Source organism: Astyanax mexicanus, chromosome 25 (assembly GCF_023375975.1).
Source record: "Astyanax mexicanus isolate ESR-SI-001 chromosome 25, AstMex3_surface, whole genome shotgun sequence".
In the NCBI taxonomy this organism is placed as follows: Eukaryota; Metazoa; Chordata; class Actinopteri; order Characiformes; family Acestrorhamphidae; genus Astyanax; species Astyanax mexicanus.
The window spans coordinates 23,143,227-23,166,519 of record NC_064432.1 but is presented as its reverse complement, the minus strand read 5'-3'; the positions used below and the strand labels follow the sequence as shown (position 1 = coordinate 23,166,519).

Below are 23,293 nucleotides of genomic sequence, written 5' to 3'. Positions count from 1 at the left end.
TCACTTAGTGGTCAGTGGAGATCCGTCCACCCACTTCCACTCTCCTTCTTTCTCTGCATCAGTCAGACCAATCCAGATGTATTTGTTTTGCTTCTTAATGAACTCCTAGAGGAAAAGAGAGAGTGATTAGAATGAGGAGATCAGAGATCAGAGAGAGAATCTTCTCTCCATTCTTCTCACCTGTTCTTCTCTGCTGTTTATGATCACCAGATCTGCTCCTCTGTTTTTGCAGTCCTGCCTGGCAACATTCCAGTTCTTCTTCTCAGAAGAGATGTAGTAATAACTGCTTCCAAACTTCTTCCACCCATCTGGATGCAGCTTCTCTAAAAAATAGTAAAGACATGGTCATATTTTATGAATGTGAGTACTTCCTTTACACCAGTGGTGTGCAGTGAGGCCCTTCTAACCCTTCAGAGAAGGGGTGACAATAAGTGCATGTAAATCATTACATAAGATTTAATCAGGAAATATATATCATAGCTATTGTAAGTATAAGCATGTATTTCATAAATTATCTAAAATAAAAAACAGCAACTCAATTCAAAGCATTGGTCTTTGTTTTTCAGTTGCTATAGCACTCATATCTGACTGACAGCGATACTGACCAATCAAAACTGTTTTAGAATGGCTTCTGCCCCCTTGTGTCTGCGTGCCCCTTCTCCTTGGCCATCTCTCAATACACAAGTACACAAGTCTGTACTCCCGTACTTGTCAAGAACGGACTTGAGAAGTTCGGATCGCGAGTGCGGACTTCCGAGAACGGGAGGAAGCGGGACGGTTGTTGTGTAATTGGAACAGCTGTGTACTTGGTGACGTAACCGTCTTACAGGAGCGGAAAGCGTTGTTCCGAAAACATAGGAGCACATTTTCACCAAGCTGCTTTCTTGACAAATAAACCAGATATCTGAAGTCTAAACCCCCACATTCTCGCCTAAAAATTACTTAAAACGTTGTTTTAACACACAGCCGTACTGTTTTAAAAACGTACAGGTGCTTACAGTTATGTACCTTCTCATCCTGCATTACGCTGATACTGCTGCGAGGTGCATTCTGGGTTATCGGGCTATAAGAAGTTCACAAGTCACCTTCCATGCATCCTTGATAAAGTGGGAGGAGCAAGAACACATCCGGGTATTAGTTGTGTACTTGGCAAACTGCAATCTTCTGAATTGGAACAGTACTTGGGCTGCGACTGATGACGTTTCCCGAGCCCACAAGAACACAAGTATAGACAAGAACCCAGATTGAGAAACGGCCCTAATTTTTGGAAGGGTGTAGTAATGAGTATAATAGCAAAGTCATAGGAAAATCGAACCAATCAGATTCATGATTTTCACTCCGGGGCGGGGCCATGGCTGTCTAACCCCTTTCTCAGCGCTGTGCTGAAGGTGCTACGCATTGGTTAGTCAAAACACAGAGCCCATGCATTATTAATTCAAGAGCCCAATTATTATTAATTGCAACTGCAAATCAGACAGATATTGTGTCACCTCATATTAAATAGCCTTTTTAAAGGTGGCTTCAATGTGAAACTAATTTACAATAATAGGCTGTAAAACTGCAAATCACTGCTCTACACACTGACTAAAATAATCAGTAAGAGGTAAGTCTTATTATATAGGCAAGATTATGCAAGAAGTTATTATAATGTGTTGGTATCAGAGTCCTGAGTATTCTTATTTCTGTTTGATTCTCTGTGTGTATGGATTTGCCTGTGCTGAAAAAATGTGCATGATCCACTCACTGTACCAGTTTTCAAAAAAACTGTACCGCATTTCAAGTAATGCGGCTCGGACGTTTCTGGTTGTATTGTTTACATTCGCCTGTATAGGCAAAACGTACATTTTTACTAGCGAGAGGTCAAAATGAGTATCCAGCGTGAAGTTTTCAAGCCGTTTTCAGCACTGTTGTGTTCCTTTTTGCACGGCGTCTGCTAAGTTTTATGTAAGCTTTAGGCTTTCATAGTTTTTTATTGTGTTTGTATTGACAGCTGCGTCACTCACCCAACCATTTAACTAAATCAGGATCTATATTCTGGAGTTTACGACTTATTTCAGTCAGGTCCTTGTTGCTGTTCTTTAGCTGATCCCTTTCTTCAGTCAGGTCCTTGTTGCTGATCTTTAGCTGATCTCTTTCTTCAGTCAGGTCCTTGTTGCTGATCTTTAGCTGTTCTCTTTCTTCAGTCAGGTCCTTGTTGCTGATCTTTAGCTGTTCTCTTTCTTCAGTCAGGTCCTTGTTGCTGTTCTTTAGCTGATCTCTTTCTTTAGTCAGGTTCTTGTTTCTCTTCTTTAGCTGATCTTTTTCTTCAGTCAGGTCCTTGTTTCTCTTCTTTAGCTGATCTTTTTCTTCACTCAGGTCATTGTAGCTGTTCTTTAGCTGATCCCTTTCTTCAGTCAGGGTTGTGATGCTGGATAAGAGGGTCTCTCTCTCTGCAGTAAAGTTGTCACTCAGAGAGGAGATGGTTTGGTCCTTAGCTTCTTTTTCTTTAATGTCTGTACAGAGAAAACACACACAGTCCTCAACTAAACTATTTTTATACTTATATTAAACATGTACAGTGCTGTGTTGAACACAGCAATCATGTTGAATTAACAACAATAATTATGACATTAATAACTATTATAATTGGTTTTATCACTAAAAGGAGCATATTAAACTTTGGTAAATGGGCACCAATATTTTTTTTATTGAAACCAATTAATAAACCATACAATGTAATATATCAGGGTTAGTGGGATCAACAGGGTACAGAAAGTTTCCGACCAAACCTCAAGGAAACACTGACATTTTTAATCTAGCAAACATTTAATTTAAAACTGGGTGATATGGCCTAAAAATTCTTTGATTTTTTTCCACACAAAAAAATGATAGTTGTTTTATTTGTTTTTTCCCCCCTACTAAAGATAAAAACTACAAATGACAAAGGAAAAGGTTTGTTATTTTGGTTTCACTTAAATTCCTCCTTTGAGGTTAAAGTGCAGCCAGAAACAAGGCAAGAAAGACCCTACTATTATAAATAGCAATGATTTTTATTTTCCCTAAATATGTAAACTTGTCTGTAGTTTGTAGTCTAATTGGGCACTTTTGAGTCATCCAATTGATGCAATCTTATATAAAATCCACGCAAAAATCATTTTAATCCAGATTGGTGATTTTAGAGCTCTTGACATCAATACAAAAAGGATTTATCCTCCACATTAATCCCCTGATCTAAACCTGATGAACTGAGATGGTGATTTGAGGTGATTTAATTGGGATGAGCTGGAGCTTCTATAAAGCAGTAACTATTGTTCAGCACCTCCAGGAACTCCTTCCTTCAAGACGCTGAGAAAACGGTTCCAGGTGACTCTCCCTCATGAAGACACTGAGATTAAAATACCAAGAGTCTGCAGATCTGTCCTCAAAGATAAATGTGCTGCTTAGAAGAATCTAAAGTATAAAACATATTCTGGTTTGTTTAACACTTTTTTATTCCGCATGTGTTCCTGTAGAGCATTCACGGTTTGAGCAGCAAACACATTTTTTCCTGTGGTTAGAGAAACGTGTACTGCTCTGTCATGTTTAGTGAATCAGTGCAAGAGTGTGTCTTTGTCCTTAAGTATTGCAATGGCTTGCACTGCTCAGAGACTCCAGGCTGCTTTACACTATACACTGCTTTAGAGTCTGATGGTGAGGACATGCCCATAACCACATAGTTTCTCTGCTTTGTATTTAGCTCATCTGCTGAAAAGAAGTGGCCATGAAATCATGCATCTTTGCAGTTTGGCAGTTTGATGCATTGGCCCAGTGTGGGCATGTTTGCTGGGTAAAGCAAGCTTTCATGTACTGCATGTAAAAGTTACTTTCTTATAGATACAGCACTCACTGCGCACACAGATCACAATGATGGTGATCAGCAGAAGAACACACAGCAGCCCCAAACACACTGCAGCCAGTCTGGAGCGTCTGCCTCCTGTTGTATCATCTGAAAAAGAGAGAACTGACTTAGAAAAAGTGCATTAATGAAAGTTATCTAGCTGAATGTTGGTTTTAGTGGGTCTCTTTACCTGGCTGCTGGTCTGGTGTTGTTATTTTAGTGCCGGTATCCGGAATCCCATCCAGTTCTAAATTGCTCGCATTCGATAAGATTCCGTCCTCCATTCTCAGAGTTCTGCTCTACTTTAACTACACGTCTGAACCCAAGCTTTCTCAGACCCTCTAACTGACAGCTTTCAGGAACTCTAACTTGAGGCGTGACTAAAGCGAAGCAGTGGCCTTATATGTTCATTCGGTTTAAGCTCTCACTAAAGAAAAAAATAGATATGTGTGAAACAACATGCCACAGCCACAGGTAGTGGTAGTCAGCCACACAAGGCCCTGTTTAAACCTTTAAGAGACCAGGAAATAAACCAAATATTAATATAAGGGGTTAAAATGGAAATCCATATTACTGGCTTTTTCCAGGATTCAACAAATTATTAAATTCACCTTTGCTGAGGTGATTAAATTAACACATTTTATTATGGCTGGTATTCATGTTGTTCTAGCAAGAGTTTAAATTCATAATTTTACTCAATTAGCAGAAATCATATTCAGAGCAACATACACAAAGTAAGAAGCTGTCTGTTCTGCAGCAGTCATGTGATACAGTGATGTGGTAATGTATTTTCTGCAAAGCGTTTAGCCCTGCACGCAATAAATTCTCTCAGAGTCACTCAGCAGCAGCCAATGAGCTGCTGACTGATGTTTCTGTCATTGTATCATCAAGCAAAGCAGATTAAACAAACTGAGTCAGTAGAGGCTAAAATGTTCACAATCCTTATTTGATATTTTATATCATTAAATATATTTAATTAAAATTTTTATCAAAGTTTTCCTCCCAATTTGGAAAGCCAATAACCCATTTCCCGTTCATATTGTTGCCAAATCTCATTGTTTTACATGTAATCACTTAAATAAAAGGTACCAGTGTTAGTAGAAGCAGTACAGATTAAGAAGCTGTCTCTTCTGCAGTAACTGAAGGCCGACACTACACTGAGCAGAGTCACGTGATACAGTGATGTGTTAATGTGTCTGTGAACAGAAACGAGTGTGAACATTATCTCTGCTCTTGTATGTAGGTGTGGTTTCAGCTGTGAAAAACTCTTCACACTTAAGCTGATAAACAGATGAGATTGTTAAACAGTAAATGGTGGCCTTTACAACAGGCTGTGATAGACAGAAACACAAGCCCTGTATGATCCATCAGAAAACACATTACATACATGCTTTTTTTTTCCTGTTCTTAGCTGATTTTTAGACTCATATTAAAAATTCCATGCTTTGTTGAGTAGAAGCCGAAACAAGTTAAATCAGATAAAATAAATATACACATTTTAGAACACAATTTTTGTATGCAAATATGTATGCAGATGTCCTGCTGTCCAGTAAAAACTAGAATGAGCTCATGTTCACAAGAAGTCAAAGATGTTCTTGACACTGGGTCCTTATCTCTCATATCGTCGCTGTTCTATGAAAAACACTTATCTCCATGTTTGACGATTTTTAGTTTACTACATAATTTGAACAGACGAACTGTCTGTTGTGGAAGACATCATGCCTGGTTCCAGTACCCAAGAAGACGCACCCCAGTGAGCTCAATGACTTCAGGCCTGTCGCCCTTACATCACATATCATGAAGACCCTGGAACGTCTGCTTCTACACCACCTCAGACCCCAGGTTCAACATGCAATGGACCCCTTGCAATTCGCCTACAGAGAGAAAGTGGGAGTGGATGATGCCATACTGTACTTTCTCCACCGGACCCACTCTCATCTGGACAGAGGAGGCAGCACTGAGAGAGTCATGTTCTTTGATTTTTCCAGTGCTTTCAACACCATTCAGCCTCTCCTACTGAAAGACAAGCTGGTGGGGATGCAGGTGGATTCATATTTGGTCTCCTGGATCACAGACTACCTCACTGACAGACCTCAGTATGTCAGATTGAAGGACTGTACATCAGAGACTGTGGTCTGCAGCACAGGAGCACCACAGGGGACTGTGCTCTCCCCGTTCCTGTTCACACTCTACACCTCAGACTTCCAGACGTGCCACATGCAGAAGTTTTCAGACGACACTGCCATTGTGGCCTGTATACGGGGAGGAAAGGAGGAGGAGTACAGACACCTGGTGAAAGACTTTGTGGCGTGGTGCAATAGAAACAACCTGCTGTTGAACACCTCCAAGACCAAGGAGATGGTGGTGGACTTCCGCAGGGCCAGGCCACCCACACAGCCAGTATCTATTGTGGGAGTTGATGTGGAGATGGGGAAGACCTACAGGTATCTCGGACTGCATCTGGATGATAAGCTGGACTGGTCAGCCAACACAGACAAATTTCTTGATTAACAGACAAATAGAAATGCTTCAAAATGACCTGGAATAAACTCTTTTTACATTGACTTCCATTAAAAGTTACAAGGTTTTTTTCTCTCTCCTGTAAAGTTGCTGTTTTGGTGATAAGTGTTTTTCATTGGACAGCGACGATATCAAAATGAGCTGATTATCACATCGAACGTCTTTCCAGTTGGCCAATAATAACTAAATGTTATCTGCGCTCAGTCCTCATATATGTATGTATTTCCAGATTCCCAATATTTCAAATGATTTGTTTCTCCTTGTGATTAATACTTAAAACATTATGAAGTGAAACAAATTAAGTGAGATCTTCTAATATCTACTCTAAAATAGGAATGTATAACTTGTTATTTTATAAGTCTATTCACCTTATTACGGTACTAAAATTTTTACATATTTAAAGTCATTTTTCATTTATGAAAGTGCTTTTCATTTTACTTTTCCAAAATATTTGGCTTGTTTCAAAAGTAAGTATCTGTAATAGAAAACATTTTAATTATTAGAACAAGTAATACATTTAGTATTTTAAATTAAATAGATAAAACTGAGTACATGGACATGCCAAAAGCAGGATAAACTCCCTCGGTATAATTTAAACAGCTTTGATTTCAGAAGTACCAATACTTCAACAGATGCCCCAATAAAGTGTTCCTCATAGATATAAGACCCTCAGCTGGGGAGAGTATTACCCTGTGTGCACTCCCCGTCACCGGTGTAGCAGCTGATGAGTGGCTGGGAGGCGTGTTCACCAGCTAGTAGGCAGGCTGTACGCTGTTAATCAAACAGTTTAAACAATATAGAGCTTCATTCATTCTCTAGATATTTACAACCCAGCTACTTAGCTATTTAGCTACATGTTAAACTACTCAGAAACGGCTAATGTTTTAGCAGAAAAACACTGGCTTAAGCTAAGAATCTAAAATTACACATGAGACTATTAGCTGCTTTAATTACTGTCTATAAAAGCCTGGAATTTAAAAATTCTATAATGTTCTTTAGAGTGTGTTAGTCATGAGAAAGTACTGTGAGAAAGTGGAGTGGAGAAAAATAGTGTGAAACAAAGTGTTTTTTTACTTCCTCATTAGTGTGAAACGCCCAATATGTTGCTTCACACATATATACATATACTTATAGATTTTAGTTCCGACTCCCTTGGGGTTGCATTAATAATATGATAATTTTGAGTTCTAAATCAAGTGTATTAAAAAGCTTCTATTATCATCATGGGTATTATCCTGTTTTTGTTGAGTGTACTTTGTCTTTTCCATCAGTCAACATTAACATATCTGAAATGATATATACATTTAAATAGAACGTTCATGCTCCGAACCGTCCAACGTGTTTAAATGAAAACAATTCTGTAAAGAAGACTGTGCCTAATTTCCTCCACAGAGATGTGAAAGACTCGTTGTCAGTTATCAGTAAAGCTTGACTGCAGTTGTTGCCTCCGAGTGTGACACAACCAGGTTATTAAGTTTAGGGGCAAATATGTTTTCATACAGGGCCAGGTTGATTTGAATAGATTTTTTTTTTACTTTAATTACAAATGAAATTCACAGATTTGTTAAAATTTACTCAGGTTTTTGTTATTTGAATTATATTGACATTGCTTTTAAACCATGCTTCAACAGAATTATAAAAAAAATTATATTATAAAAAAAGTCAAGAATAAGGCAAAAAGTGCTCTACTTTAACTACACGTCTAAACCCAAGCTTTCTCAGTCCCTCTAACTGACAGCTTTCAGGAACTCTAACTTGAGGTGTAACTAAAGCGAAGCAGTGGCCTTATATGTTCATTCGGTTTAAGCTCTCACTAAAGAAAAAAATAGATATGTGTGAAACAACATGCCACAGCCACAGGTAGTGGTAGTCAGCCACACAAAGCCCTGTTTAAACCTTTAAGAGACCAGGGAATAAACCAAATATTAATATAAGGGGTTAAAATGGAAATCCATATTACTGGCTTTTTCCAGGATTCAACAAATTATTAAATTCACCTTTGGTCTCATTTAGCAGAAATCATATTCAGAGCAACATACACAAAGTAAGAAGCTGTCTGTTCTGCAGCAGTCACATGCTACAGTGATGTATTAATGTATTTTCTGCAAAGCTTCCTGTTACCCTGTCTTAACACTGCACGCAATACATTCTCTCAGTCACCCAGCAGCAGGCAATGATGTTTCTGTCATTGTATCATCAAGCAATCCAGCTTAAACAAACTGAGTCAGTAGAGGCTAAAATGTTCACAATCCTTATTAGATATTTTATATCATTAAATATATTTAATTTAAGTTTGTACCAATTTGGAAAGCCAATAACCCATTCCCTGTTCATATGAGCAACCTTATCACTAGAAATGCACCCAACTCTAGCTGTGTGAAGACTAATAGCACATGCCTCCTCAAATATATATTTACATTGTAGAAATATTAGTGATGGACTATTTCATGTAGTTAGCTGATGGCACACAGCCAGATCTCCATTAACCACAAAACTCACTGACAGTGAACCAGCAGAAAAAACAAAGCTGATTCAGGAAGACTGAAGAAAACTAAAGTTAATATTGGTAGTTGAACATTACTGTCATACTGGTTTGAATCAGTTGCCAAATCTCATTGTTTTACATGTAATCACCTAAATAAAAGGTACCAGTGTTAGTAGAAGCAGTACAGATTAAGAAGCTGTCTCTTCTGCAGTAACTGAAGGCCGACACTACACTGAGCAGAGTCACGTGATACAGTGATGTATTAATGTGTCTGTGAACAGAAACGAGTGTGAACATTCTCTCTGTTCTTGTATGTAGGTGTGGTTTCAGCTGTGATAAACTCTTCACACTTAAGCTGATAAACAGATGAGATTGTTAAACAGTAAATGGTGGCCTTTACAACAGGCTGTGATGGACAGAAGCTCAAGCCCTGTATGATCCATCAGAAAACACATTACATACATGCTTTTTTTTCCTGTTCTTAGCTGATTTTTAGACTCATATTAAAAATTCCATGCTTTGTTGAGTAGAAGCCGAAACAAGTTAAATCAGATAAAATAAATATACACTTTTTAGAACACAATTTTTGTATGCAAATATGTATGCAGATGTCCTGCTGTCCAGTAAAAACTAGAATGAGCTCATGTTCACAAGAAGTCAAAGATGTTCTTGACACTGGGTCCTTATCTCGCATATCATCGCTGTTCTATGAAAAACACTTATCTCCATTTTTGACGATTTTTAGTTTACTACATAATTTGAACAGACGAACTGTCTGTTGTGGAAGACATCATGCCTGGTTCCAGTACCCAAGAAGACGCACCCCAGTGAGCTCAATGACTTCAGGCCTGTCGCCCTTACATCACATATCATGAAGACCCTGGAACGTCTGCTTCTACACCACCTCAGACCCCAGGTTCAACATGCAATGGACCCCTTGCAATTTGCCTACAGAGAGAAAGTGGGAGTGGATGATGCCATACTGTACTTTCTCCACCGGACCCACTCTCATCTGGACAGAGGAGGCAGCACTGAGAGAGTCATGTTCTTTGATTTTTCCAGTGCTTTCAACACCATTCAGCCTCTCCTACTGAAAGACAAGCTGGTGGGGATGCAGGTGAATTCATATTTGGTCTCCTGGATCACAGACTACCTCACTGACAGACCTCAGTATGTCAGATTGAAGGACTGTACATCAGAGACTGTGGTCTGCAGCACAGGAGCACCACAGGGGACTGTGCTCTCCCCGTTCCTGTTCACACTCTACACCTCAGACTTCCAGACGTGCCACATGCAGAAGTTTTCAGACGACACTGCCATTGTGGCATGTATACGGGGAGGAAAGGAGGAGGAGTACAGACACCTGGTGAAAGACTTTGTGGCGTGGTGCAATAGAAACAACCTGCTGTTGAACACCTCCAAGACCAAGGAGATGGTGGTGGACTTCCGCAGGGCCAGGCCACCCACACAGCCAGTATCTATTGTGGGAGTTGATGTGGAGATGGTGGACTGCATCTGGTTGATAAGCTGGACTGGTCAGCCAACACAGACAAATTTCTTGATTAACAGACAAATAGAAATGCTTCAAAATGACCTGGAATAAACTCTTTTTACATTGACTTCCATTAAAAGTTACAAGGTTTTTTCTCTCTCCTGTAAAGTTGCTGTTTTGGTGATAAGTGTTTTTCATTGGACAGTGACGATATCAAAATGAGCTGATTATTACATCGAACATCTTTCCAGTTGGCCAATAATAACTAAATGTTATCTGCGCTCAGTCCTCATATATGTATGTATTTCCAGATTCCCAATATTTCAAATGATTTGTTTCTCCTTGTGATTAATACTTAAAACATTATGAAGTGAAACAAATTAAGTGAGATCTTCTAATATCTACTCTAAAATAGGAATGTATAACTTGTTGTTTTATAAGTCTATTCAACTTATTACTAAAATTTTTACATATTTAAAGTCATTTTTCATTTATAAAAGTGCTTTTCATTTTACTTTTCCAAAATATTTGGCTTGTTTCAAGCATTATTTGTTGCCACAATTTAATGACAATTTACTTCAACAGATGCCCCAATAAAGTGTTCCTCATAGATATAAGACCCTCAGCTGGGGAGAGTATTACCCTGTGTGCACTCCCCGTCACCGGTGTAGCAGCTGATGAGTGGCTGGCAGGCGTGTTCACCAGCTAGTAGGCAGGCTGTACGCTGTTAATCAAACAGTTTAAACAATATATAGCTTCATTAATTCTCTAGATATTTACAACCCAGCTACTTAGCTATTTAGCTACATGTTAAACTACTCAGAAACGGCTAATGTTTTAGCAAAAAAACACTGGCTTAAGCTAAGAATCTAAAATTACACATGAGACTATTAGCTGCTTTAATTACTGTATAGAAAAGCCTGGAATTTAAAAATTCTATAATGTTCTTTAGAGTGTGTTAGTCATGAGAAAGTACTGTGAGAAAGTGGAGTGGAGAAAAATAGTGTGAAACAAAGTGTTTTTTTACTTCCTCATTAGTGTGAAACGCCCAATATGTTGCTTCACACATATATACATATATACATATACATATAGATTTTAGTTCCGACTCCCTTGGGGTTGCATTAATAATATGATAATTTTGAGTTCTAAATCAAGGGTATTAAAAAGCTATATTATTATCATGGGTATTATCCTGTTTTTATTGAGTGTACTTTGTCTTTTCCATCAGTCAACATTAACATATCTGAAATGATATATACATTTAAATAGAACGTTCATGCTCCGAACCGTCCAACGTGTTTAAATGAAAACAATTCTGTAAAGAAGACTGTGCCTAATTTCCTCCACAGAGATGTGAAAGACTCGTTGTCGGTTATTAGTAAAGCTTGACTGCAGTTGTTGCCTCCGAGTGTGACACAACCAGGTTATTAAGTTTAGGGGCAAATATGTTTTCATACAGGGCCAGGTTGATTTGAATAGATTTTTTTTTTTTCACTTTAATTGCAAATGAAATTCACAGATTTGTTAAAATTTACTCAGGTTTTTGTTATTTGAATTATATTGACATTGCTTTTAAACCATGCTTCAACAGAATTATAAAAAAATTATATTATAAAAAAAGTCAAGAATAAGGCAAAAAGTTCAATTTTTGTCTCATCTGTCCATAGGACATTCTCCCAGAAGCTTTGTGGCTTGTCAACATGTAGTTTGGCAAATTCCAGTCTTTTTTCAGGCTTTTTTTGCTCGTCTCCCATTAAATCCACTTTGGCTCAAACAATGACGGATGGTGTGATCTGTCTCTGATCTTCTCTAATGCTTGAAATTCTTTCTGGGCTCTTTTTTTTCCCATTCGTATCATCTGTCTCTTTGATTGGTCATCAATTGTCAAATCACGTGCAGGGAGGTTAGCTATAGTCCCATGGGTCTTAAATAATATGTGCTAATATGTGCAGCTATTATGAACCACTGTGTTTACTGTGTCAGACCCCCCCCCCCAATTAAGACTTCAACCCCCCCTAAAGGTGGAAAAACAATAGTTTGGAGGGGTCAAAACATGTAAATATAATTGTAACATATCATGTTAAATACTACAAAAACAATGCAGTATATGTGCCTGGAAGAATATTGTGATACGATTTTTTTAATCCCCCCTAAAGTGGATCATACCATTCCATGGTAATAATCATTCTTCCGGTTTACCTGCCTGCTGAATCATTATTGGTCAGGTGGCTCGCATCTAAATTAAGGTGCGCGAGCTGCTTAAGCTACAGCATTGCATTACGTGTAAGTAGCTCCTATCTACTTAGCTTTATTAAATATGCACTTTAAACACACTTTTCCTTACATAAATAACTCACAAACTCACATGAATTTGCTATTCCACCTTAAATGCTGCTAATTTACCATTCCGCCTTAAATGCTGCTGCAGCGACACACGGGCTTCAGGCTGTAGATACTATTTTGGCGTTTTTAAGGTGGAACTGAACATTCAAATGGAAATCTACGTTCTGTTTTATATGGACCGTTTGACTGTGTGATTTGTGCACACCCTAAACAGAAATGTGTAAAACTCTTAAAACTCTATCATCTACTACAGTCTAAAGAGAAAACTTGTTTTAATGCAGGGAAACTGTTAAGGTGGAATGGAAATATGTTTTTAAGGTGGAAGTTAAATGTGAACAAGACGCTGCAGTAAGTCAGACCCAGTGAGGAATTAGTTATTTTGATAAGTAGTTTAACTGGTGTATTACAATTTTTAAGGTAAGACTTAGTTTCAATCTTTTTATTAGGCTACTTTGAAAATTAACAATAGTCAAGCTTTTTAAAAGGCATTAGCCAAGCTATATAAATACATTCCTACATCTCCCCATAACATTTAATATTGTAGTCCCAGTGTCAAAATATGTGGGTGAGGTGAGGGACAAAATCTACAGGGATTTTCAGCTACATTGTTATGTTTTATTTATTTAGAACTAAATAACAAATTATTCCTGCGGGAGAGACCTGTAGAATATGAATTAAAAATTAAAGGTGAGAAAGCTGATGAAAGATAGCAGTCAATAGCATTGTGTGAGTTTTTGCAGGATTAACTGTGGATTTTGCTGTATATTATATTGTTTATGGCTATAAAGGTTATTGTGTGGTATATATGTGCTACATTAGCTGATGTAATGGATTTATCTTTTACATGCTGTAGACATTACAGTAAGGAAGCGAGACATTTGTAAGATTTCAGTTTAGTGAAGCAGCGTCTTCGCTGTACTGGTTTCCATTTACACCCCGAAGAAATACCCTGCTCTAGGGTGTTATTCTTCCAATAAATTATGAAAGTAGTTAAGGGTGAGTTATTAATTAGAGATGTGACCGATCCGATACAATATCGGTATCGGGGCCGATATTGACCTAATTTAATGAATCGAATATCGGGTGAGCGCAGCCGATCCACTTACTAACTTTTTTTTATATTAATCAAAATAAAAGTATTTAATTTGGAACAAAAATATTGTGTGTTTGTATATAAAGTGTGTCAAATAAATGAATTTGGAATGCATTTACATCAAATGCACTTGTGTATACTCTTCAAAGGCTGTGTGGTCTGTTTCAGCCTCATTATGTAACCTTAATCATAGTACTAATAATAAACTAAAAGTATCGGTATCAGCAGTTTTATATCCGTTAAATATCGGGATCGGAGCTGAAAAGATTAATCATCCCATCACTATTATTAAGTGCCCTCTATTGAGCGCTTACTAGACAAAGAGTGCCCTCAAAGAGTGTCTATCCAGTTTTATGTAGGATTATGTGATCAGTTAGGTGCTTCTCTAATAGATAGGTGTCCCATTAGTGGATTAAACCCATCTATCAGTGTTTGGTTAGTAGAACATTTTCTGAATGTTACGTTCTTAGAACATTCACTATGTTAATTTTTTTGGATGTTGTATATTTTTTATTTAATTTTTATAAACATTCTGGTAACGTTTCTGCAACATCATTTGTGTCAATGTTTTAATTTTTAGTTTTGAAAACGTGATTTTTAAAATTTCGTAATAAAGTTTTGTGAGAAAAGATTTCAAAACTGTATTTAATGTTCTTATAACGTTCTCTGTTAGCTGGGAATGTGATGCTGTACTGTAAAGGATGTATCTACATGAGTGTAAAACAGGGAGGTTTTCTAATAAAAGCTCCTTCAGTGGGTTAATTGAGACACAGAGTTCTATAGGTGCTCTCACAATAAAATACCTACTGGGATTTGCTCTACCACTCGTCTACCAAACCAGTGGTGCTTTAAACTGCGCAGATGGGCTTACAAGAGGGGTGAGTCCTGAAAGCAAGTGGAAAACAAAAGAAAAGTCCAAACTTAATTTGGTAATTTGGTGGAGGAAAAAACAAAGGATGCCAGGGGGAAGCTGTCTTTATTAAGAGAGAAAAAAAATAACAAATAAAAAAGGAAAGCAGAGAAGAGAAAGCCATAATCTTCCTTTCCAGAGTTAAATGTAACTTTTTTTTTGCTTATTTTGAGAAAGAAAGAAGGAAAAGAGGTTTTAGAAACCAAAAACTTGAAAACAGAGGAGATAACAGCCACTGGCTGCTCATACACAAAGACACACCTAACTCAGACACACCTTCTCTGTTTCCCCTCTTTTAAAGGCAGGTGATGCTGATTAATCTTGATTGTCTACAGAGGCCATCAGCTGTCTCCCTCTGGTGAGCAGAAGCTGCTCAGCTCACAAACACAGTAAGATTTACTCTGATTGAATTCTCTGCTCTATTCTACAGATCTTTAGGTGATCTATCAACTGCACACCATCCAGTTTAATTTAGGGCGTGTCTGTGCGTCTTTACTATTGAACAGTCATCATGAGATAACCCTGCCACTTATCCTTTAGCATCATCAGTGACATCACAACCTTCACACTGTTTTATTTTCAGATATTTGCATCAGCCACTAGAGGGGGATGCAGTGGTTCCTTTAAAGCCAGTTAGGCCCAGCCCCTATGTCTGAATCTGTGCCATATTTGCACCATTTCACTGTACTGGTGTCCAAAAAGATTGTGAAGAATTTCCAGTACACTATTACAATCCCACAATGTACTTCAATAAGCTGTGCACAAACTACCCTAGTGAACATGCAACACTTTTCACAAATAGCGTATAAATGTGTATATATGAGTCACTTTTCTAGAAGTTGTTGGTAGAAAGTAGTTTTCTATTTGTGCTATAAATCATACACAGACTCATTTTTGCCAAAAAGCACATTTATTAACAAAAAAATGTAAAGTCTGTTACAAAATTAATTGGAGTACACTGATCAAATCCTTATGAAAAAAAATAATGTTAACATTAAAATCCCCGAACATGTGTGTATTTTAAATTGCAATACATTTTAAACATATTTTTTGACAAATGATTGACCGATAAACATGTTTTGATGAATATATTTTAAAAACATTTGAGTTAGTTCTCAGTTTACAAAAACAAGATAAGACACTAAAATGCAATGTGAAATAAAGTTTTTTTTTACACAGTAAATTTGGCAATATTAAATACAACCTCAATTTTGACATTCAGTGTTAATATTGCTATAAACTTAGTATAAAACCATTATAACATGACTAAGACATTATGTTATGCTTTAATTCAGCATCATTCTCTAAATATCATACTTCAATGAGTCTATGGCCTGCAGTGATAATTTGTTTAATGTAATTATGCTGATTCTGATTACTTGACATAGTCAATTCATCCCTTAGCTTTGTCCCTAATTCTCTCAAATTCGTTTGTTTTCACTTCAAACCACAGAAGTGGAATGTCAGTGAAATGCTGACAAAATGAGGTGGCTATAGTACCCCACAGGGCTTGTGGTGTAGCGGGTATTTAAAGTATAAGGGAAAGAGAATGGGATGGTCCCTATTAGTAACTCTAATTATCAGGTGCAGGATCTTCCTGTATTATTACACTTGGTAAAAACTTTTTAGTCATATGAAATATACGAGCTGTACAAGGCTAGGATAGTAAAGTTCACTGAGCTAACTGTATTATTCAACTTGGTAAAGAACTTGGTAAATAATTATAATAATAATATAATAATAATATCATATGCTTAAGCAAATGTAAATTATTTTTTACATTCAGCTCTCATAAATGAAATGAAATAAAAAGGTGCAAAGGTATAAGCTGTACAGAGCTAGGATAGTAACTTAGCTTTAGCATTTAGCCAGCATGTCTGTTTACCAAAAGATTGGCTTCTGTTTTATGTGTAACTCACACCATCTGCTCAAATTGGCTTTACTTTAACTTACCGTATTTTTCGGACTATAAGGCGCACTTAAAAACTTTTAATTTTCACAAAAATTGACAGTGCGTCTTATAATACGGTGCGCCTTTTGTATGGATTTTACTCATCAGGTTGTAAGGAGCAGTAAACACACACTCCGTGCAGCGTTATAGAGAGTTTCAGTGCTATACAGAGTCCAGAGCCGTGCAGCTCCGAGGCTGGAGCAGCAATAGCATTAGCTTGATGCTAACCGCTAAGCTAGCTATCTTATTCACTGAGATCAGTATTATCTAAATTTTACTCGTCAGGTTGTAAGGAGCAGTAAACACACACTCCGTGCAGCGTTATACAGAGTTTCAGTGCTATACAGAGTCCAGAGCCGTGCAGCTCCGAGGCTGGAGCAGCAAATAGCATTAGCTAGCTTATTCACTGTTCAGAGATCAGTATTTTCTAAATTTAGTACTTTTAATACTGCTGGAGCAGTATTATTAGAGTTAGATGCTAATCGCTAAGCGTTCACCGTTCAGAGGTGAGTTATCGGCTTGTAAGTCTGTGCTGCTTTGCCTGGCTAGCATTAGCTAGATGCTAAGCGCTAACTCTCTCAGAGGTGAGTTTTATCAGCCTGTAATCTGCTTGTTTACCGTGTTAAAACAAGCTACGGGGGACGAATCGCTAGCTAATATCTCACTGTCTTACCAGAACACGCAGGATTACTCAGTGTAACGCTGTCGTTTAAGTTTGGGTTAACTTTACTAGTTTAGGTGACTAGCTAGCGTGCTAGCGGATAGCTATGCTAACGCTGGTGCAGCAAGCCTTAGTGGACATCTGGAAATCTAAGCTTACTGTAAATAAACTGAAGCACGTTACTCACCCAAATAAACAGTTTTCAGGAGAGAAATCTGTGTAGATTAATATCCAGCACTCGTTTGACTTTGAAAGAGCTAGATTTGTATACTGAGACGCTCCACCGGCAAGCGACCACCCCGGTGGGGGAAGGGAAACATGGCGCCACCCCTGTTCACTTTGATATAGGCACCCTTTCTAGTGTCACTTAACGCGCCTTATAATGCGATGCGCCCTATGTATGGAAAAATAGCAGAAAATAGGCGTTCTTTGATAGTGCGTCTTATAATACGGTGCGCCTTATAGTCCGAAAAATACGGTAGTACTTTTAGAATGTTTTACAATTTCAATTTCATGGAGTTTCCAAAAATTCTGAAGCAGCTTTTTTTTTTTTGCAGTGGCCGATCACTAAACATGATTCTACAGTGGCATTGCTGAAAGAACATTCTGAAGCAGATTTTTTTTAAAGAGTGTATGAGGAAAAAAAAAAGCTGGACAAAATTACACTTTGGCAAAAGTAAATTCACAGAACCCAAAAGCATCAACAGAGCAGGGTACATCATTCCATGCATTGATTGTCGTAGCAGGGTTAGAAAAAGCAACACAATTCTCATTTCCATGCGTATCGCTGGGTTCTCCACTTCTCCAGAACCTAGGATTTATAGACAGAATAAAGGACGTTCATTTATATTATATGATGTTCAAAAACAAAACTGCAGAGAAATATAACTGTCTTACTCACTTAGTGGTCAGTGGAGATCCGTCCACCCACTTCCACTCTCCTTCTTTCTCTGCATCACTCAGACCAATCCAGATGTATTTGTTTTGCTTCTTAATGAACTCCTAGGAAAAGAGAGAGTGATTAGAATGAGGAGATCAGTATCAGAGAGGAGGATTTTCTCTCCATTCTTCTCACCTGTTCTTCTTCACTGTTTATGATCACCAGATCTGCTCCTCTGTTTCTGCAGTCCTGCCTGGCCACATTCCAGTTCTTCTCCTCAGAAGAGATGTAGTAATAACTGCTTCCAAACTTCTTCCACCCATCTGGATGCAGCTTCTCTAAAAAATAGTAAAGACATGGTCATATTTTATGAATGTGAGTACTTCCTTTACACCAGTGGTGTGCAGTGAGGCCCTTCTAACCCTTCAGAGAAGGGGTGACAATAAGTGCATGTAAATCATTACATAAGATTTAATCAGGAAATATATATCATAGATATTGTAAGTATAAGCATGTATTTCATTAATTATCTAAAATAAAAAACAGCAACTCAATTCAAAGCATTGGTCTTTGTTTTTCAGTTGCTATAGCACTCATATCTGACTGACAGCGATACTGACCAATCAAAACTGTTTTAGAATGGCTTCTGCCCCCTTGTGTCTGCGTGCCCCTTCTCCTTGGCCATCTCTCAATACACAAGTACACAAGTCTGTACTCCCGTACTTGTCAAGAACGGACTTGAGAAGTTCGGATCGCGAGTGCGGACTTCCGAGAACGGGAGGAAGCGGGACGGTTGTTGTGTAATTGGAACAGCTGTGTACTTGGTGACGTAACCGTCTTACAGGAGCGGAAAGCGTTGTTCCGAAAACATAGGAGCACATTTTCACCAAGCCGCTTTCTTGACAAATAAACCACATATCTGAAGTCTAAACCCCCACATTCTCGCCTAAAAATTACTTAAAACGTTGTTTTAACACACAGCCGTACTGTTTTAAAAACGTACAGGTGCTTACAGTTATGTACCTTCTCATCCTGCATTACGCTGATACTGCTGCGAGGTGCATTCTGGGTTATCGGGCTATAAGAAGTTCACAAGTCACCTTCCATGCATCCTTGATAAAGTGGGAGGAGCAAGAACACATCCGGGTATTAGTTGTGTACTTGGCAAACTGCAATCTTCTGAATTGGAACAGTACTTGGGCTGCGACTGATGACGTTTCCCGAGTCCACAAGAACACAAGTATAGACAAGAACCCAGATTGAGAAACGGCCCTAATTTTTGGAAGGGTGTAGTAATGAGTATAATAGCAAAGTCATAGGAAAATCGAACCAATCAGATTCATGATTTTCACTCCGGGGCGGGGCCATGGCTGTCTAACCCCTTTCTCAGCGCTGTGCTGAAGGTGCTACACATTGGTTAGTCAAAACACAAAGCCCATGCATTATTAATTCAAGAGCCCAATTATTATTAATTGCAACTGCAAATCAGACAGATATTGTGTCACCTCATATTAAATAGCCTTTTTAAAGGTGGCTTCAATGTGAAACTAATTTACAATAATAGGTTGTAAAACTGCAAATCACTGCTCTACACACTGACTAAAATAATCAGTAAGAGGTAAGTCTTATTATATAGGCAAGATTATGCAAGAAGTTATTATAATGTGTTGGTATCAGAGTCCTGAGTATTCTTATTTCTGTTTGATTCTCTGTGTGTATGGATTTGCCTGTGCTGAAAAAATGTGCATGATCCACTCACTGTACCAGTTTTCAAAAAAACTGTACCGCATTTCAAGTAATGCGGCTCGGACGTTTCTGGTTGTATTGTTTACATTCGCCTGTATAGGCAAAACGTACATTTTTACTAGCGAAGTTTTCAAGCCGTTTTCAGCACTGTTGTGTTCCTTTTTGCACGGCGTCTGCTAAGTTTTATGTAAGCTTTAGGCTTTCATAGTTTTTTATTGTGTTTGCATTGACAGCTGCGTCACTCACCCAACCATTTAACTAAATCAGGATCTATATTCTGGAGTTTACGACTTATTTCAGTCAGGTTCTTGTTGCTGTTCTTTAGCTGATCCCTTTCTTCAGTCAGGTCCTTGTTGCTGTTCTTTAGCTGATCTCTTTCTTCAGTCAGGGTTGTGATGCTGGATAAGAGGGTCTCTCTCTCTGCAGTAAAGTTGTCACTCAGAGAGGAGATGGTTTGGTCCTTAGCTTCTTTTTCTTTAATGTCTGTACAGAGAAAACACAACACAGTTCTCAACTAAACTATTTTTATACTTATATTAAACATGTACAGTGCTGTGTTGAACACAGCAATCATGTTGAATTAACAACAATAATTATGACATTAATAACTATTATAATTGGTTTTATCACTAAAAGGAGCATATTAAACTTTGGTAAATGGGCACCAATATTTTTTTTATTGAAACCAATTAATAAACCATACAATGTAATATATCAGGGTTAGTGGGTTCAACAGGGTACAGAAAGTTTCCAACCAAACCAAACCAAACCAAAGGAAACACTGAAATTTTTAATCTAGCAAACATTTAATTTAAAACTGGGTGATATGGCCTAAAAATTCTTTGATTTTTTTCCACACAAAAAAATGATAGTTGTTTTATTTGTTTTTTCCCCCCTACTAAAGATAAAAACTACAAATGACAAAGGAAAAGGTTTATTGTTATTTTGGTTTCACTTAAATTCCTCCTTTGAGGTTAAAGTGCAGCCAGAAACAAGGCAAGAAAGACCCTACTATTATAAATAGCAATGATTTTTATTTTCCCTAAATATGTAAACTTGTCTGTAGTTTGTAGTTGTAATTGGGCACTTTTGAGTCATCCAATTGATGCAATCTTATATAAAATCCACGCAAAAATCATTTTAATCCAGATTGGTGATTTTAGAGCTCTTGACATCAATACAAAAAGGATTTATCCTCCACATTATTCCCCTGATCTAAACCTGATGAACTGAGATGGTGATTTGAGGTGATTTAATTGGGATGAGCTGGAGCTTCTATAAAGCAGTAACTATTGTTCAGCACCTCCAGGAACTCCTTCCTTCAAGACGCTGAGAAAACGGTTCCAGGTGACTCTCCCTCATGAAGACACTGAGATTAAAATACCAAGAGTCTGCAGATCTGTCCTCAAAGATAAATGTGCTGCTTAGAAGAATCTAAAGTATAAAACATATTCTGGTTTGTTTAACACTTTTTTATTCCGCATGTGTTCCTGTAGAGCATTCACGGTTTGAGCAGCAAACACATTTTTTCCTGTGGTTAGAGAAACGTGTACTGCTCTGTCATGTTTAGTGAATCAGTGCAAGAGTGTGTCTTTGTCCTTAAGTATTGCGATGGCTTGCACTGCTCAGAGACTCCAGGCTGCTTTACACTATACACTGCTTTAGAGTCTGATGGTGAGGACATGCCCATAACCACATATTTTCTCTGCTTTGTATTTAGCTCATCTGCTGAAAAGAAGTGGCCATGAAATCATGCATCTTAGCAGTTTGGCAGTTTGATGCATTGGCCCAGTGTGGGCATGTTTGCTGGGTAAAGCAAGCTTTCATGTACTGCATGTAAAAGTTATTTTCTTATAGATACAGCACTCACTGCGCACACAGATCACAATGATGGTGATCAGCAGAAGAACACACAGCAGCCCCAAACACACTGCAGCCAGTCTGGAGCCTCTGCCTCCTGCTCTATCATCTGAAAAAGAGAGAACTGAGTTAGAAAAAAGTGCATTAATGAAAGTTATCTAGCTGAATGTTTGTTTTAGTGGGTCTCTTTACCTGGCTGCTGGTCTGGTGTTGTTCTTTTAGTGCCGGTATCCTGAATCCCATCCAGTTCTAAACTGCTCACATTCGCATAGACCTCCTCCTCCATTCTCAGAGTTCTGCTCTACTTTAACTACACGTCTGAACCCAAGCTTTCTCAGACCCTCTAACTGACAGCTTTCAGGAACTGCAACTCAAAGCGTTAACTAAAGCGAAGCAGTGGCCTTATATGTAGATTCGGTTTAAGCTCTCACTAAAGAAAAAAATAGATATGTGTGAAACAACATGCCACACCCACAGGTAGTGGTAGTCAGCCACACAAGGCCCTGATTAAACCTTTAAGAAATAAACCAAATATTAATATAAGGGGTTAAAATGGAAATCCATATTACTGGCTTTTTCCAGGATTCACCAAATTATTAAATTCACCTTTGGTCTCATTTAGCAGAAATCATATTCAGAGCAACATACACAAAGTAAGAAGCTGTCTGTTCTGCAGCAGTCACATGCTACAGTGATGTATTAATGTATTTTCTGCAAAGCTTCCTGTTACCCTGTCTTAACACTGCACGCAATACATTCTCTCAGTCACCCAGCAGCAGGCAATGATGTTTCTGTCATTGTATCATCAAGCAATCCAGCTTAAACAAACTGAGTCAGAAGAGGCTAAAATGTTCACAATCCTTATTAGATATTTTATATCATTAAATATATTTAATTTAAGTTTGTACCAATTTGGAAAGCCAATAACCCATTCCCTGTTCATATGAGCAACCTTATCACTAGAAATGCACCCAACTCTAGCTGTGTGAAGACTAATAGCACATGCCTCCTCAAATATATATTTACATTGTAGAAATATTAGTGATGGACTATTTCATGTAGTTAGCTGATGGCACACAGCCAGATCTCCATTAACCACAAAACTCACTGACAGTGAACCAGCAGAAAAAACAAAGCTGATTCAGGAAGACTGAAGAAAACTAAAGTTAATATTGGTAGTTGAACATTACTGTCATACTGGTTTGAATCAGTTGCCAAATCTCATTGTTTTACATGTAATCACCTAAATAAAAGGTACCAGTGTTATTAGAAGCAGTACAAACTTAGAAGCTGTCTCTTCTGCGGTAACTGAAGGCCGACACTACACTGAGCAGAGTCACGTGATACAGTGATGTGTTAATGTGTCTGTGAACAGAAACGAGTGTGAACATTCTCTCTGCTCTTGTATGTAGGTGTGGTTTCAGCTGTGATAAACTCTTCACACTTAAGCTGATAAACAGATGAGGGTGTTAAACAGTATATGGAGTAAATGG

The 23,293-nt window shown here is 38.0% G+C and overlaps 1 protein-coding gene across 1 annotated transcript; it reads right to left on the bottom strand.

Annotated features, from left to right (window-relative positions):
* LOC111188424 (C-type lectin domain family 4 member F-like) lies at positions 1–22,086 on the bottom strand. The gene is made up of 6 exons (XM_049472390.1): positions 21,993–22,086; positions 21,811–21,909; positions 2,004–2,492; positions 709–822; positions 181–323; positions 1–105 (listed from the first exon to the last, which is right to left on the bottom strand). The coding sequence occupies exons 1-6, from the start codon at positions 22,084–22,086 to the stop codon at positions 1–3; spliced, it is 1,044 nt and encodes a 347-aa protein (XP_049328347.1).
* Between the last annotated feature and the right edge of the window lie 1,207 nt (positions 22,087–23,293).

What these genes read in the sequence shown, in the direction of transcription:
- LOC111188424 (XM_049472390.1), bottom strand. Translation starts at nt 22,086, where the DNA reads ATGGAGGAGGAGGTCTATGCGAATGTGAGCAGTTTAGAACTGGATGGG. An exon ending in TGATTTAGTTAAATGGTTGG is followed by an intron (nt 823 to 2,003) that starts GTGAGTGACGCA and finishes CGCTCCTGTAAG; the next exon opens with ACGGTTACGTCACCAAGTAC. An exon ending in TAAACAGCAGAGAAGAACAG is followed by an intron (nt 106 to 180) that starts GTGAGAAGAATG and finishes CTTTTCCTCTAG; the next exon opens with GAGTTCATTAAGAAGCAAAA.